The 16,598-nt window shown below is 38.8% G+C and overlaps 1 protein-coding gene across 7 annotated transcripts in view; it reads right to left on the reverse strand.

Annotated features, from left to right (window-relative positions):
* Positions 1 to 789: 789 nt before the first annotated feature.
* Positions 790 to 16,598, reverse strand: part of ZNF770 (zinc finger protein 770) — a 41,716-nt gene continuing 25,907 nt past the window's right edge. For 2 of the 7 annotated variants that reach the window (XM_071744300.1, XM_071744299.1), the window contains exon 2: positions 3,350 to 7,343. In XM_071744300.1, coding sequence (XP_071600401.1) covers positions 5,060 to 7,201 — 2,142 coding nt within the window. In that variant the 5' untranslated portion in view covers positions 7,202 to 7,343 and the 3' untranslated portion in view covers positions 3,350 to 5,059. Of the gene's footprint in view, positions 1,293 to 3,349; positions 7,344 to 11,569; positions 11,989 to 12,170; positions 12,303 to 16,598 lie in introns of those variants that run through there. The other 5 variants (XM_071744302.1, XM_071744297.1, XM_071744301.1 and 2 more) reach the window with 5 other exon arrangements.

The following is a 16,598-nucleotide window of genomic DNA, read 5'->3' on the forward strand; positions in this document are numbered from 1 at the left end:
AAAATGCCCGTGGCACAAAAAAATTTAGATAAATCTGTTTGATGGAAGAACTTGAGGCCTTCATCACTGAAATGAGATTCTAAGGCAAATAATTTTTTTTCTGATAGTGCTAGCATGAGAAATTTTATGGAAAGTTGAGTCTTACTTGCAGAGTCATGGAAAAGTGGATTCTTGATCACACATCCTTTCTCACAATATAAAAAAAAATACAGATCGCAGACAAAACTGAAGCATATTTAATATGCAGCATAAACCTTAATCAGGAGAAAACAATTATAAGAGGCTGACACCTACCTTCAGTCTCCTAAAGTTTTCATTCTTGCCTTTCTCCATATTTTCTAGCCTTTTGGAAGACATTTCTATTAGCATGGCAGGATTTTAAGAGGATAAAATGGTAGTAAAACAGAATACCTACTGAAAACAACAGAATTCACACTGCTGTAATAAAAAATATAATTTTTTTTTACTTAAAAAACTATTTCTACTGTGACACAAATTAATATATAACAAATAATTTCAGCTTGTTGGCAAATGGACATTTTTCTCTGTTTATTGCACAAGCCTCAGACATATTATTGGGTGCTTTTGAGGGAATCCTTACAAAGCCATTCTCACTACCCAACTACCTGCTATTACTAAGACCCAGAGTATAAAGTATGAAACAAGGTTTTGTCTAGCTCAGCAAGCTAATTTTGCAAGCACATAGTAAGCACTAAAATTTATACTATTTTTTAAAAAGAAAAAAGCAAAAAAAAAAAAAAAGCAAAATTGCATACCGGGAAGATGGAGTTTTCCTTTGTGTCACCAGAAAGTGAGTACCAGGCAATAGGAGTACACGTGGGAGACAGCATCCAGAGTTGTTTTCTTTAGTTTAGGAATAGAATTAACTTTTACGAATAGCAATGGCCACCGTATTGCCCTCCCTCACTATGTTATCAAGGCAAATTGCAGTGAAGCAGCCATAGGAAATGCTGACAACCACCATTTATTTCCATTTGTTCTTTCTACACTTTGAGTGAAGAATGACAACCCACAACCTACACCAGAGCTGGTCAGCTTCTCACATCCTCAGGCACCATTTTGCTTCCCATGGCAGCACATGTGCAACAAGCAGCTCTGTGACTCTCCATCAGTCACATGAGGAATTGCCCTGATCCATGCAAATTGGGATCCGGGATATTGGAGGGGATTTCAGTGAAGAGGAAAAATTTCAGCCACGTTTCCCAACTGCGTATCCCATCAGGTGTGCAGAGGAATCAAGTCACACAGCAGAGCCATGAAGCAGACAGGAACTGGAATGGCAGACTACAGAAGCTGAACACCATTCAAAGACTTGTGAGAACTCAGAGCAGACATAATGACACTTTCATGTTAAAATGTCAGTTTCTGAAAATTATCAGTTCTTTTCATGAGTGATTTTGTTGGAATAAGGCTGATTTCTACTTCATAAAACTTGCATGGACTTTGAAGATTCAATTTTTTTTACAGATGCTAAAAAAGATGCTTTTAAAAGCTGCTCGACAGAACTAGTCATTACATGAAGTGGAATTCATTTGCTCACTCTGGACAAAATAAAAGTATATGAAAGCACAGAAAAGTCACTTGTGTAATTTCAGTTTTCCTTATGATAGCTGCCTCTCAGACACACCTCATCCATAGCCATTGGACCATAAAACTGGGCTATTAAGCTAAAATTTGCACTTTAAAATTCTACAAAACCTTGTTCTAGTAAAATGAACCATTACCCCTTTAGTTATTTTAGGAGATTTATGCATTTCCAATACTATTACAAGGAGCCATTAGAAGAATCAAATCCATAGTTTCTATTGATTTAAGAGTCATTCAACTGTATTTATCTAAGTGTTACTTCAGTGAGCTACTGCTGCAAAAATATGCATTTTGAAGTTTGACTTTTATACAAGAAGACAGGCAGGAAAACCAAATATTAGATCCAGCATCCCAATTTGAAGCCTAATGTCTCATTAACTTCAATTAAGTTTCTCTTGCTTTGCTAACTTCTCCTGTTGGCAATGGCTATAATAGTGAGAGCAGATCAGAAAAGTACGAAAACATTCAGTAAGACGTAGCTACAAAAGTGACTAAACACTTATTCTGTGTTTTATGATGTTTTTTTTTTCTTTTTGATTTCTCCCTAGACATATATAGGAATATTTATATACATTCTACAAGTTTTGACTTTCTGCAAACATTGCAAGGATAGCACAGAAAAAAAAAGTTATCTCAAGACAATGTCATCAGTTAGTACTGTACTTCTAGTGTATTTAGTATTGCATACTTTATGTGTCTTTAAAAAAAACAAACACATTTATCTTCTTCTGCTTCTTTTAAATATTTGGCTCTTCTTTTATTCCACATAGAATAAAATATTCCATATATTCCACTACCTCAAAGCTGAATCAATGCTGAATACATCCAAGTTCTCCTTGGGGGGAACTCAGTATTAGCACAGGAGGACCCACTATTTTCCTGTTTATAGGTTGCTTTGGTTCTGCATGTACTCTTAAAAAATACCACTATTTCAGTACTTTGAAATGATAACTCTCAGCCACCAGTGCATTCCAACAAAACCACAGGCAATGTCTGCCACCACAGATACTTGAAAAACTGATGGTCTGAACTTGCATGAGACACTATGGACATGACTAACATAATAATGAATAACACAAAATATTATTGTTAACACTGAAAAATCCAATCTAGCTCCTATTCTCAAAGGTAAAGGGAGAATTTCACTGTTAACTTCAAAAAACACAGGATTTCAAGCTTACGTATTTTGTTTGTTTGTTAGTTTATTGTTGGTTTTTATTTAGAAACCTCTTTATCCCCTTCTGGCTAGTTCATGCTATAATCCCCCAAAATCATAAATTTAGACTGGCACAAAACTTCTCATGCAGGGGTAGAGAGCCAGATAAACAAAGGGGTGCTTACTGCTCTTCTGAAACCCCATGGACCCCAAAGATTACACAAGTTTCCAAATAAATCAGGTAGTAACACTTTCTATGTGTGTCTCTGCATCCCTGAAAAGTAGCTTTCTATATTACCTTCCCCTCATTTTAGTCAAATTGATATTTTCAAAACACACCAGGTTTAGTGTTTTCTAACCATTACTCTCAAATACAGCATTTTTTTAAATCACTGACTTAAGAGAGATCTTACTATCTTTAGACATATTTTCATTTCATTTCTATAATAAAAAAATATCTGAAACAAAACCTACTGTTCTAACATGCAAAGTTAGTTATTTTAACATGCAGTCCTAAGCTCTTCTACATACTGAATGTCATGGAGTTTGAAAACTCTGGGTTGCACATAATGCATACAATAAAAGTACAATATAAATAAAATAGTTTATTACAAGTATTTTAGGTGAGCTCTACAATACGTTTTTAAAACATTTTATACAGTATTCTGTCTTTCAATATGAAACAATTCATGTAGGGAGAAAAAAATCTCAATATATAAACATTATTAATGTACTGAGTTCATCTATCATACAAACCCCACAGTAACTACAGACTGCTTTTGAGTATCTTTCCTTGTTTTATTCTCTCTGAAAATAGGAAAGAATAACATGTATACAAATAAAATTAAAACTCCCTTCAGCATTCACTTCATTTATACCAAATACTACAAAGTTCATGCTACAGAAAAATCTGTACTTCCAAACACTTCCAAAATTAGAAAAACCAAAGCCATTTTACTTAAATAAATACGGCTCTTTTCAAATAGTGAAAAGAATGTCTTGTATCATCCATACATTTTAATTTAGTAATAGGAGTTAAAATTTTAGGTTTCAATCTATCAGAAGTCGCATAACAGAGGTATGCAACTACCTAAAAGGTAGTTTTTACACAGGGAAAAAAAAAAGCAAACTTCTTTCTTGTTCATAACGAAGAAAGCTCCGCTGCACTTAAACTTTTTGCCAGCCCCACAGGCACAATGGGCAAAACTCTCTACTTATCAGAAACTATAGTTATAGATTCTATAAATAAAAAATCAGAATTACTTAATTTGAGTGAAAGGTAATTTTAAGTCTCTTGCATTTAATGTAACGAGAACATGATTTTCCACAAAACTGCTCGTCTGAGATATTAACACATTGCAGAGAGCATTTCTTTTACTGGTGCAATATGCACACGAGAAGGAGATTGGAACAGACAGTAAGCCCGCTTGTAATGTTAATGATAATGTCTGTCTTTTTTCTTGCAGCATAAAAGTTCAGTATAAATTGGCTGAAAAAGCTAGAACAGGCAAGGGATATACAAAGGACTATAGAGAATGATGTGGTGAAATGGATTAATTGATTATAAACTGCTATTTTTGCGTTATCTACTTATATTTTATCATAACAAGGGAAAAGATATAATTCCTCATTCACACAACTCCAAGCATATTACAAAGCAGTTAATTTTTTCCTATTAACTGTTATATAATACCACATCAACATTTTTTCTAATTGAACTTTGCTCCTTTTTGTACATTTTTTTTCATCTTTTATCTAAAAATAAGTTGTTTTTTAAAAGGATGAAACATATACAGCAACTATCATGTGTTTGCAACATATAGGGAGTCAGAAGAAAGTAAAAGGACCATTTTTTCCATATTCTGAAAATTACCTTTTTATCTTTTCTGATAATTATCAGTAGAGAGCATGCCATAAAATACAATATGGGAAAAGGTATAACTTTTAAAATATCTGATTCATGAAGTGCTGCAGATTGCTGCAACATTTTTAATGCAGTAAGAACATTATTAATGCAGTAAGTATATTTATAAATTAATTCAGTAAAATAAATGAAAAGTGACTTTTTGTTGCTTGGTTTATGCATCTCACATTCATCACAAATTGTATCAAGCAGACACTTCTGAAGACAGTAGATTAACTCTTCATCAGGTCATCTCCATAATAGGAAAAGATAATCTCCTTCAGTCACTTGCCGGTATAATACAAGCCTTTTAATGATTTTGCAAGCAAAAATTTTAATATATAATTTCATAGTGCATTATCCAGTTTTGATAAAAGCAATATATTCTCTGGTTATTGCTCAGTAGAACTCATCTTTAAGGTCTCTTTCAAGTGAATAAGGCAATGTCTTTTCAAATGTGAGGCCTGTCTGAAACTTTTACCACAAACTAAACATTCAAATGGCTTCTGTCCAGCATGTATTACGTAATGCCTTTTAAGATTAGAAGGCGATCTGAAAGTTTTAAAGCAGATACTGCATTGATACAATTTGTTAACAACCACACTTTTTTCAGTGCCTTCAGAAAAACCGTGCCACTTGTAACAGCTTTGCTCTGCTTCCAACGATTTACTACACAAATAGGGCTGTGCCTTTCTACCATTGGTCTCAAGAACCAAGTCCCCAGACTCAGTTTCAACTTTGATTTCAGCTGCTTGGTTTGCTTGAATGAGCTCCAATTCCTGAAAGCCAGATGCCTGTGAAGGTGTTTGAGAATAACCCGAATAACCCAAAGGCTGAGAAGACTTAAATTCAATGTGATCCCCCTGATGATTGAAAAGTTTGTTCTGATTTTCAAATTCTACCTGGCAAACAGGGCTTTTACAGGGTCTCTTTTCAGTATGGGTGAGCTGATGTCTTTTTAAGTGAGCTGACTGTCTAAATGTCTTCCCACAAACATCACAGCCAAAGGGTTTCTGTCCCGTGTGTGTAAGATAGTGTCTTTGAAGTTTGGATAAAGACGGAAAGATTTTTTCACATCTGTCACATTTACACACTTTGTGTCTATTATGTATATTTTTAGCAGAAGCTGGAAAAGAACAGTGAAGTATTTCAGGATTATCAAAGAAACCATCATCTGATGAACCATAAAAAGCCTCATCTTTATTATGCAGTGAGTCATGGATGTTTAACATGCTCTCACCAGCAAGCATACCTTTTAAATTCATTCCAAAGTCGTGAGGTTGTGGGTGCTCTTGCCCAGGTAATGGCACAGCAAATGTTCTTTTCATCCGATTAGGGAGTGCCTTGTGCATGTCAAGCTTGCTGTGGCAATCCTTGAAAGGTTTAGTGGAAGCACGGTGCTCAGAACGCTGAGCTCCAGCTGCAACCAGGTCAGGACTTTTAGAGTGACCTGATTTTATTTTTTTTCTGTCAGTCTGAGAAAAATCTGTTGATTTTCCTCCAGTTCGCTTCCGCTTCATCAGAATCTTATTTTGCACGATGCTGGTGTGGCTGCGTGCTTTTGTACCATTACTTGAACTTTTGCCATCTCTCAGATAACATTTGTGCAAACTTAGAACCTGCTCTGTTTCAAAACACTGCTCACATGCTGGGCACTGGAAGGGTACAGTATAAATCAAGTGAACATCATGTGGGTCATTCTCCTGTGACTTGTAAGTGTCAGCATTTGCACAATTATCCCTCTTTCTTTCCAACAGGTTCTCTAGTTTGGGATATTTAAGAGTCTTTGCTTTGCATAAAATATTAGGGAAAGTCTTATTTCTGGCATGGAGCTGCTTGTGCTTCAAGAGTTTGCTCTGTACTTTAAACCCCTTCTGACAAAAGCAGCACTGAAAAGGCCTTTCCTCTGTGTGTGTGAGCTGATGAATTTTCAAGTGTGTTGACTGTCTGAAAGATTTACCACATGAAGAACACTTGAAAGGTTTCTGGCCAGTGTGAATGAGGAAGTGTCTTTCTAACTTAGATCTTGATGGAAATGTCTTGTTACACGAGTCACAAGCATGAGTTTTCTTTCTCCTGCTGGCACCATGTAGATGATCTGCCTTCAGGCACTGATGCAGCATCCACCTCTCTTTTGTTGTAAAAGATTTCCAGCACATAGAACACTGGAATATGCCACAAGTGACCCTGTCTTGCTCAAAATTCACAGAGTCTTCTGCTTGACTGGAATCATTCTGATAATTTTCATTATGGAGCTGTTGATGCTTTAAAAAAGTGATTAAGTTCTTGAAGTTTCTATGACAAACAATACACTTGAAAGGAAGCTTGTGGGTTAACTGGTGCCTCTCCAGGTGGACTAGCTGCCTAAATGTTTTATGGCATACATGACATTCAAAAGGCTTTTGACCAGTATGGATCAGGTAATGCCTAGCTAATTTGGATGGCGTTTCAAACTGCTTATAGCAAATGTCACAAATGTATCGCTTTTTCTTGGGTATCCCATCAGCTGCTACACACTGCTGAGCTTTTAACATTTTTAAAGAGAAGTTACACCTTGCTTACTGTTGGCTTCTTCAGATGGGTATTTCAAGTGAAATCATTGATTGCATACTAAGAAGGAAGACTGTAGAAGCAGCAAATTTTCATAGGAGAGATATTCTTAATTCCCACAGGTCCCTAAAATGAAAAATAGAGTATTATTTTAGCTTACATTAATACATGATTGCCCAAGTTTGTCTTGTTTTCTACGTAAGAGACCAAAAGCATCTAGATTAGAACATTCCCGATTTAATTTACCTTAAAATGCTTTCCTCACAACAAAGTAATCTCTTACTTGGATTTTACTTTGATATTACATGATACAAAAAAAACTAGACTACTTTCTAGAAGAAACAAACAATTTTATGTCATCTGTGCTGTAACACAGATATTGTTTAGTCCTGTATGTTTCTTCCAAATAACAAATGGTTCATCATATGAAATGTAGGTTATAGACAAATAAAGCATATTTGTGAAAACAAAAGCCATAAAAATTTACTGTAGTAAATTTCAACCCTACACCAGGGTTATTACTCACAAATACAGTACTTATGAAGACGAAAGACAGAAGAATTAGGGATTCTTGGGCTTCAGAAATAAAAAGGAAATGAATGCAGTGTTGGTGAGAAGCAAAAATTAACAATAAGTTGAAACTAAGTACAAAGTTATTATTCACATTTCTGCATCTTAAAAACTATGTCCTGCAGACATAGTTGGTTTTTTTTCTTTATCTCAAAATGGCAAACACCAGAACCAGCCAGCAAGAGCAGCAACCACAAACTACAACCAGAATGAGGATAACTCCAAAACAAGACTGAATGCACACTGTTAAATATCTCACTACAGAGCCAGAATATCAGAGGTGTGATATCCAACCATGCATATACTCTAAAGTCATCACAAACAGAGGTCATTAGCAGAATTTATCATTAATGTTCTCATTTAAACTAAAATAATTAGTTTTAATTTTCCTTCAATTTTCAGAGGACACACACTTAATGTTTCTCACTGAAGCCATAATTTCTTGTAAACAGGAAACAGTAACTTTGCAAGTACCCCAGTGCATGAAAAGTTATTAAAATATTCATAGCAACAGCAACCTCAAGCAACCATTTAGTCCAAGATTTTTACTGTATAGTCAGCTCATGTCTAGACAGCCTCCAAAGTAGTCTTCATAACTTTTGCTGAAGGACATTCCTTAACCTCAGCAGGGCCCCTGCTTCCAGTATGTCCTCCCCCCCTCTCGTGAAGCTTTTTCTTGCACTCAGCTGAGCCTTTCTTTATTAGAGTTATAGTTGTAACTAGAGTTATTTTCATTGTCCTGAAAAAATAACTAAATAGAGTTCCCTGTCACAACTGTATGGCTTCAAAGTCTCCTCCTTTTTTTTTTTTTTTTTTTTTAAAAAAAACTAGGAAAATTCTGTGTTTTCTAAGTATTGACTTTAGGTCTACACAAGGTCCACACAAAAAAAGTGACTGGCCCTTTTAATCCTCTCTGGGCTAATTTCAACTGGTCACATCCTTCCAACTGCACCATCTAAGACAGTCAATGAGAGTAGTAAGAACAACAGATTAAAAGTACCTTTATAGTATTACCTGTATTCCCATATAAAAAAGAAAAAAGCAGCAAACTTGAAAGCAATACCATTAATAGTTAAGTCCTGTTGTAACTTTGATGCACAATTAATTTCTGCTACTATGATTTGTGGTATCTTCACACTACAACTCACAAATTGTGTATTCTTTCCACAAACCAGTTTCAGGAAGCCCTCTCACTTCACAGAGTTGATGTCTCTAGTTTTTAAAAATTCAGAAACATCTGAAAAGTCCATTCAAAACCATTGCAATGAATAAGAGCTTACTACAATTTAAAGGAAGTTACAATGAGATTTAAGACATATCCACAATAGACAGAAAATATGAATCAATTTATCTTAAGGTTAATGGAAAGAAACCTGGTCATCTTGTAGGATCTAAAACACCTCTAAAACATATGTTCCTATACAACTGTGGGCCTGACTAAATAACATTTGGATGCACATCTGAGCTGCAGGCACTACACTGAGAAGGTACCTAACTGCACTGCAATTGAGCAGGATAGGACTTCTATGAAGCACTTAACTTTTCCTTTCCTATTCTCTTTTCCTGTAAAATTTTATTGCTACTCTGGGTTTTATTTTGAAGATGCAAGAAAACAACACTCTTAGGAGTCCCCCTTTTCTTCCCACTTGTTGTCACATCATGTGAACGCAGAGTTTATGGAGGGTGTGTGACACCAAATGCTTTTTGTGCTATGATGGAGCTAGAAACAGGTAAGCTGAGAAAATGCAAAAAGCTTCTCTGCTATGCTGGAAGTTTCTGTACAGCCCAAGGCAGCCTCCATTAGCAAGGAAGGAAAACCTCCTGAGAAAGAATTACAAAGACTGATGAATTTTTGTTAACATACTGTCATAAAAATCTAATTTACACATCAGGAAGGTGCTCAAGCAGCACAGTGACATGCAAAGGAAAAAGGTCCAAAGTAAGAGACAGCTGTGGCATATTACACAGGGGGGTTTGTATTTAGCTTATAATTTTTTAAAAGATTCTATCTAGCAAATGAAGAAAATGCTCTGTAGTACAAGGTGTCAACAGCAGAGCAGAGATCATTGATGTGGTCTTCTTGCCCTCTGAAAGACTGAAGGCTCAGACAAGGTGGTGGATGCAGAGGAAGGAAAAAAGAGCTACTATGTGGCCCAAATATATTTTCAAATCTTATTTAACTAAGGAGAGACTTCTCCACATCTATTTCAGGGTGCTCTGCATCTTGCACATCTAAGGAATAAACACACTGCTGCTAAAGATCCAAGAGCAAGAGACTAGGTTGTAATACTGTCTCCTGCCAGCCCTGGAAGTACACAGGCTTGTCCTAATTGGAGGCAGAAAATGTATTTCCTGATGTGATAAGGATTTAGTTTGTGGCATAGGTCCAATTTAATATTAAACTGACACTACTTTTCATCTTGGCTGCAAGGTCATGCAGAGAGAGTCAAGATGCAATGTAGGCCACTGAGGTTCACAGAGGACTCTCCTAAGTCAGTATTATTTAATGATTAAGTAAAGATTATGTTTATTAATATTACTGATGGCAGCAAACTGCAAGAAAATAAAAATTTTCTTCCATCATGTTTTCAATTCTGAATCAGTATGTACTAATCAGGGGCATGGTGGTTTGTTTGTTTTTTGTTTGGTCTGGTTTTGTTTCTGCATTTTGTTTGTTTTGGTTTGGGGTTTTTTGTTTGGTTAGTTTTGTTAGTTTGGTTTTTAAATACAAAACAGAAGAAAAAGAAAGGGAAAGGGAACATTAACAAGAAGAAATGCAAGATTTTCTATTGTGGCAGGAAAAATCAACCGGAAGAGGAACAACTTAGTGGAATCTAAGTTGAAAGAGAAGCTGAATATGCCAACAGCAAGCATGCCATCCATCCCAGGATGCATAAACAGAAGTAAGGCTTTGATAGCACAGACATCTACTATACTACTACCATTTGGAATTCAGCTCCAGGATTCTATTCAGTTTTGAATACTGCCCTTCAAATTGACTCACATATAGGAACTAATTGGAAAGAGTCCAGAGAAGAGGATCAAGAATGATCAGAGCTTAAATGCATAATATACAGGAAAAGATTAAAGTAACTGGGAATGTTTAAGTTAAGATAGAAGAGACCTGATTAAAAAGAACAAAAAAAAAAAACAAAAAAACCAACCACAAAACCCCCAAACCAAACCTAGCATAAAAGCCAGCTTAAAGGAAAGTGGAAATAAGCTGTTCCCCAAGCCATTTACAGTGTGACTACAAATAGATTCAAAATATAACAGAAAAGATTCGAGTACATTATTGTCCTTACAGCTGCAAAGTTCTTCCTAATGAGTATACAAATAAGCGTGGGGAAGTTGTGTGGGGAGACCACTCTGCCTTCAACCAGGTGTCCAAAAAGGCTGTAAAAACATCTCTCAAATTCTCACACCCATATACTTTACACTATATAAAATGAAGATTTGGTTTCCTATGCCTCTTTATAATTCAGAACACACCATGCAAAAATTTAAAATTCAATAAATTCCTAAATATGCTACTGAAGGACTATTTGACATTGTAACTCCTATATTCTCAGACCCTTGGAGTAAGTTAATGCTTATAGCTTTGCAGGCACAATTACAAGAAAATTGTAATAGAAATGTGTGAAGCAACGTATTGTACCTCTTGTAACAATAACTACAGAAGGAACACGTGAAACCAGAGCCTCGGATTTATGAAACTCATGGCACGCAAAAGAGATGCACCTGAGCACTGCGACAAACACATTGCTGGATTTTTTCCTCACCAGCTTTCAGCAGGGAGAAGATGAGACTGCTGCGAGGGGGGGGGGGGACAAATTCCTCCAGCAGTGTAACTCTCAGCAGCAGCTACACAGAGCCCAGCACCGCGCGTTTTGACTCCTCAAAGCCAACATCGCTCCTTCTCCCCTATTTTCCATGTGTTTCTCAACACGTCTTCTGAAGCAAATAAAAACAGAGGACACGTAACGCTGAAGCGAGGCTGGTTCAAAGAACATACCCAAGTTCTGCTAAAGAGTTTAGAGACCCCCGGGACTGACACCGCCCCCCCCCCCTAGCTCCCTGCAGGACTCATTCAAACCCAGTCGAACCCTTAAGAGCAGTGAGTGAGGGGAACAGGCGCATCACCACCGCAGACATTCCCTCAGCACAGAGCCGGATCCTCGCCCGGCCCGACTCCGGCCCGACTCCAGCCCGCGCAGCCGCCGTCTCCCACCAGCGGGCCGGACGGGCACAGCCCAGTACCGGCTCCCGCACCCAGCGACGTCCAGGGGCTCTGCCGCGGCGCCGGCCCCTGCTTCCCAAGGCCGCGGCGCTGAGCGGAGGGGAAGGGGAAGGGCGGGGAGCGGGGGCAAAGCGAGGAGCGACCTGGAAAAGCAGCCACCGAACTTCCAGCTTCCTCATCCCTCCCGGCGTTGCTGCCGCCTAAACTCTTCCCCCCGGATGGCACCGACACGCCGGGACTCAGGGAAACCCGGACCGGAGCTTTCCGTTCCCCTGCGCAATCCGGCCCCGCCTTCCCCCACCCTGCGGAGCGCGGATCCGGGGAGCGGCCGGTACCGGCTGGGCCTGGGGATTGAGCCCCGACTTCAATTCTGTCAGAGCAAAAAATGCCCCCTGGCTCTGCTGATGAATTATTAGTCGCGGGTGACACGTTATTCCTACATATAAATCACTTTATCTACTTCAGCATCCTAAAAGCAGAGGCTGGGCGGTCGCGGGGGTTCGATTCGAACCCCTCGTATGCGGTACCGGCACGCTGCGGCCAAACCCAGCGGCCCGAAAGGTTGGGAAGCGGTGCTTGGAATGGAAGGGGGAAAGAAATCTTTCCCTGGGAAATCTAAAAAAGACTTTCAGTAACCTGCGGGCACAAAAGTAGCGGTTTTGTGGAGTTTTGTCTCCTCCGCAGCAGCGCGGGGTCACCCAGGTGCGGGAGCTCTAAAGCTGAGGGATGGAGCGGGGACCCAGAGCACTCAGAGCCCCCTCGGCGAGAGCAGCTCCGCTGAGGTCACCTCAACAGGCAAAGGGCTAAAAACAACCAGAAAAAGACAGAAGCTATTTACAGCTGAGTCCTCCATCCAGCTCTGAGGGCCCCAGAACAGGAAAAACATGGACCTGTTTTGGATCTGTTCTGGAAGGCTACGGAAACAGTCAGAGGGCTGAAGAACCTCTGCTTTGAGGAAAGGCTGGAGAGAGTTTGGGATGTTCAGGCTGGAGAGAGTTTGGGATGTTCAGGCTGGAGAAGAGGAAGTGGTGGGGAGACCTTATTGCAACCTTCCAGTACTTAAAAAGGGGCTCATGGAAAAGGTGGGGACAGACTTTTCAGCAGGGCCTGATGTGATAGGACAAGGGGTAACGGTTTTAAAGTTAAAAGATGGCAAACTGGCTATAACAAAGATACATTTTTACAGTGATGATGGCCAAACACTGCGCTGTGTTGCCCAGAGAAGCCTGTGGATACCTCACTATTGGAAGTGTTCGAGGTCAGGTTGAACCAGGCTTTGAGCACTCTGACCCAGGGAAAGATGTCCCTGCCTTACAGCAAGAGTAGATGCTCTTCAAAGGACCCTGCCAACCTCAACTCTGTGTTTCTACTTCATAAATGAACACGCAGATGGCACAGCAAAGTGTAAGAGATTCAACATAAAAGCCTGTTCATAGCACACAAGGGCATGGATGAAGCTGGTTAGGTTGTAGCTCTCTTGGGACAGAGAATTTCAAGTCACCAGATTTTTGATTCAAACACCTGTGTGTATAGCTCAATATGGACTCTGTTAGTGAACTCTTAAACAATCAAAATTTCACATGAAGACAAGCTGTAGAGGTTTTTGTTGTTGTTGTTTGGGGTTTTTTTGTTTGGGTTGGGTTGGGTTTTGTTTGTTTGTTTGTTTTTAAGAAATCTGCCCTAGCCCAGGAATTAGAGGGCCAGAAGTTAGTCATCTATTGTACTTTCCTCTCAGAAAAAAACAGCCCACCAAAACCCACAAAAATCCACCTTTTAAAAATAAGATCATTGATTAGACAATCTTTGTGAGTGAATTTGCAATACTGAAGACAAAATAATTCATTCTATTTGATAAAAAAATATGGAAGGTTTATCTTTTTAATATAAATGCATTTCTATGAGGACTTCTCATATTTTCTTTCTTTTGTTCATGCAGATTTGAATTAAAAAAATATATATATTTTTGCACAAGCAGCATTTACTTCCTAGAAAATCCAGGAGTGTCATCTCACTCATACTTTTCCTCAGCTGTCCTTTTTCTGAAATTCCACCTGTGTGTGTGATGAGTGAGGTTAGGATCTCACTTCTAGCAGGAAGAATGAAAAAGGACAGAACAGAGCAGACAACAGATGAAATGTTTAAATCAGTGAAAAGCTGGTATGACAGGGAAATACACTCTAGAAACTATTCTAGAGAGCAGCTGAACTGGCACAGAACAGCTCATGTCTCCACTGCATTTCTCCAGTGTCCCACAGAAGAGGTGGCTGCAGTAATTTCTAATGTCTTTCTGCTCTTCCTCTTGAGCCCTCTCTTCCAGCCCTACTGAGAATTCAAAAGACACTCACGTATGCTGAGGAAATGCCCAACAGCATGGCTCTTTCAAAACTATTTGGCTAAGATAGCAGGAAATCAGAGCTGAGAACCAGGTGGCAGGAGGAACTCAATGAGCTGACAAGGTGGTATTTCAGCTTTCTGTTCCAACATGTGCATCATCTAAATCCCTGCTACCCACAAAATAGTTACAAAAGATCTGCCCACATTTTGTCTTGTGTCAATAGCAGTAATGCAGAGAAAAGTTTTCAGCCAGGTTTCTTTGCTGGGGTATTTTGTTTGCTTTGGACCTTTTAAGTCACCTGCAGGTTGCTAACACTCCAACAAAGGCTGTAGGTTCCCAGCTGTCACTTACACTTGACACTGCTTTTCCTTGCCTGACCCTGTGCTCCTCACTCACAGGGCAGAACTCTTCTTACTTGCAATGAAACAAAGAGAAAGAGTAATAATTTATGTCTCTCTTTTTGGAAAGAATGGGAATCAGTCATCTTTCACTGATGTGCTGCTTATATCATACAAGCCATTGCAGTATGATGCCAATAAAATAGAACATAGAATTTGATAATCATAATTCTGTCTTTGGGCAGAAGACACACACAATTCACTGTTGATGAATATAGATAGATACCCTGTTGCTATGTTAAAACCCCCCACTTGTTTACTTATGGATTTTGTATACATTAATGTAACAGAAATTAGCAGCATTTACAGACCTAAACTTAAGATAATTTTGCACACCCCAGTATCTCTTCAGAGCTGTCTTTGAGATGTATTTTTTGCTATCTAGAAATAGCTGTCTGTAGAACTGCCATCTCTCCCTCTTAGTTTATCAGTTTATAGAAATCAAACCAATCTCATCACCAGTGATTCTAAATATCTGACCTGGTTTGCAACATAAGTCAAATTTTAACACTACAGGACAAAATCTATTTGAAGTTAAACTTAAATGCTTAATAGAACAACTTAAATAGTGTTGATCACTACTAAGTAGGTACACATTCAGTAACTCAAAGTGGAAATTTACAGCTTGTGGCCTAAGGCTTCAGAAAATCTAGCTGCTTGTGCTAGGTTAGTAAAGCCAAGCAACAAGTGTACTAAATCACACAATATTATAACTCTGACAGCTTCCTTCTACTTAAAACTTACTTATTTTAAAAAAACTTACTTATTTTTTAAAAAATTACTTACTTAATCTTACTTATCAAAACTTACTTATTTAAGCTAACCAACTAATATCTCTTAACACTGAGAGGGAGAGATGTTAAATGGGAGTTCCAGTTGCCACCCAGGGAGAATTCAAATTGGGCTCAGCCAGTGATCTGTTGTTGGTAAATGCTCTTTAAACAGCATCCTGGAGCTCCAGGGAACAGTGTCACCATGAAGCCATGCTGCTGGCCAGGGAGAGCTCAGAGAAGCCTCACTGAGGCTGTCCTCTTGCTGGTATAAAGTGGTTGGCTCAGTCCCATTGCATTCAGTGGGAGAGCTATGGATGAGGCTCATTGTGTTCACAGAGTTGCTCAGCTCTTTTGTGGGTTTTGTTGAAGAGTTGTTGTTCCAGCTACAGCTCAGGCCTTTACCTTCTTTGGAGCTTCTACCACACTGCTGCTGGTTTGGTTAGGGGGGGTTGAATGCATCCATCACACCCCAACCCTGTAAATTTCTGCTCCGTGCATGTACCTACTTAGCCAAAACAGGGCCTCCAGTGTCAGTGTGAACCAGAACACACGGGGTCATCAGGGATACAGCCATCAACAACTCTACAAGACAACACCCTGAAGTGTCTGAAGACACTGAATGGATCCAATAAGAAACAAGGAGACTCCAGACCCAAATGTTACTACTGGACCAAACCATTGCATGAGGATCAGGTGAAGTCAAAGTACTGCTTATCCCTGTCACAGGAGTAATCATTGCTATCACAAACCACATTTGTTTCACTTGTTAATAGGCACATCCCACAGGGTGGAGAGCATCACTTTGTTGATTTAGGCTAAACAATATGAATTACAGGGTCCAACTTTAACGGTTCAGCTCTTGTCACAATTTACCAATTGCTAGAGCCAAACTACACACAGTATCAAGGTTTACTACCCAGCTTCATTGGAGTTTTACAGTGGTAAAAAAAGTCTGTTGCAACGTGATGATAGGGCACCTTCTTGGGATAGTAACAGCAACAGGAACTTTGAATCAAATGCTTGGTTCGGTTGTGATTTTGTAAGTTCTAACAATACTCTGCTTCT

The sequence above is a fragment of the Heliangelus exortis genome, chromosome 5 (assembly GCF_036169615.1).
Source record: "Heliangelus exortis chromosome 5, bHelExo1.hap1, whole genome shotgun sequence".
In the NCBI taxonomy this organism is placed as follows: domain Eukaryota; kingdom Metazoa; phylum Chordata; class Aves; order Apodiformes; family Trochilidae; genus Heliangelus; species Heliangelus exortis.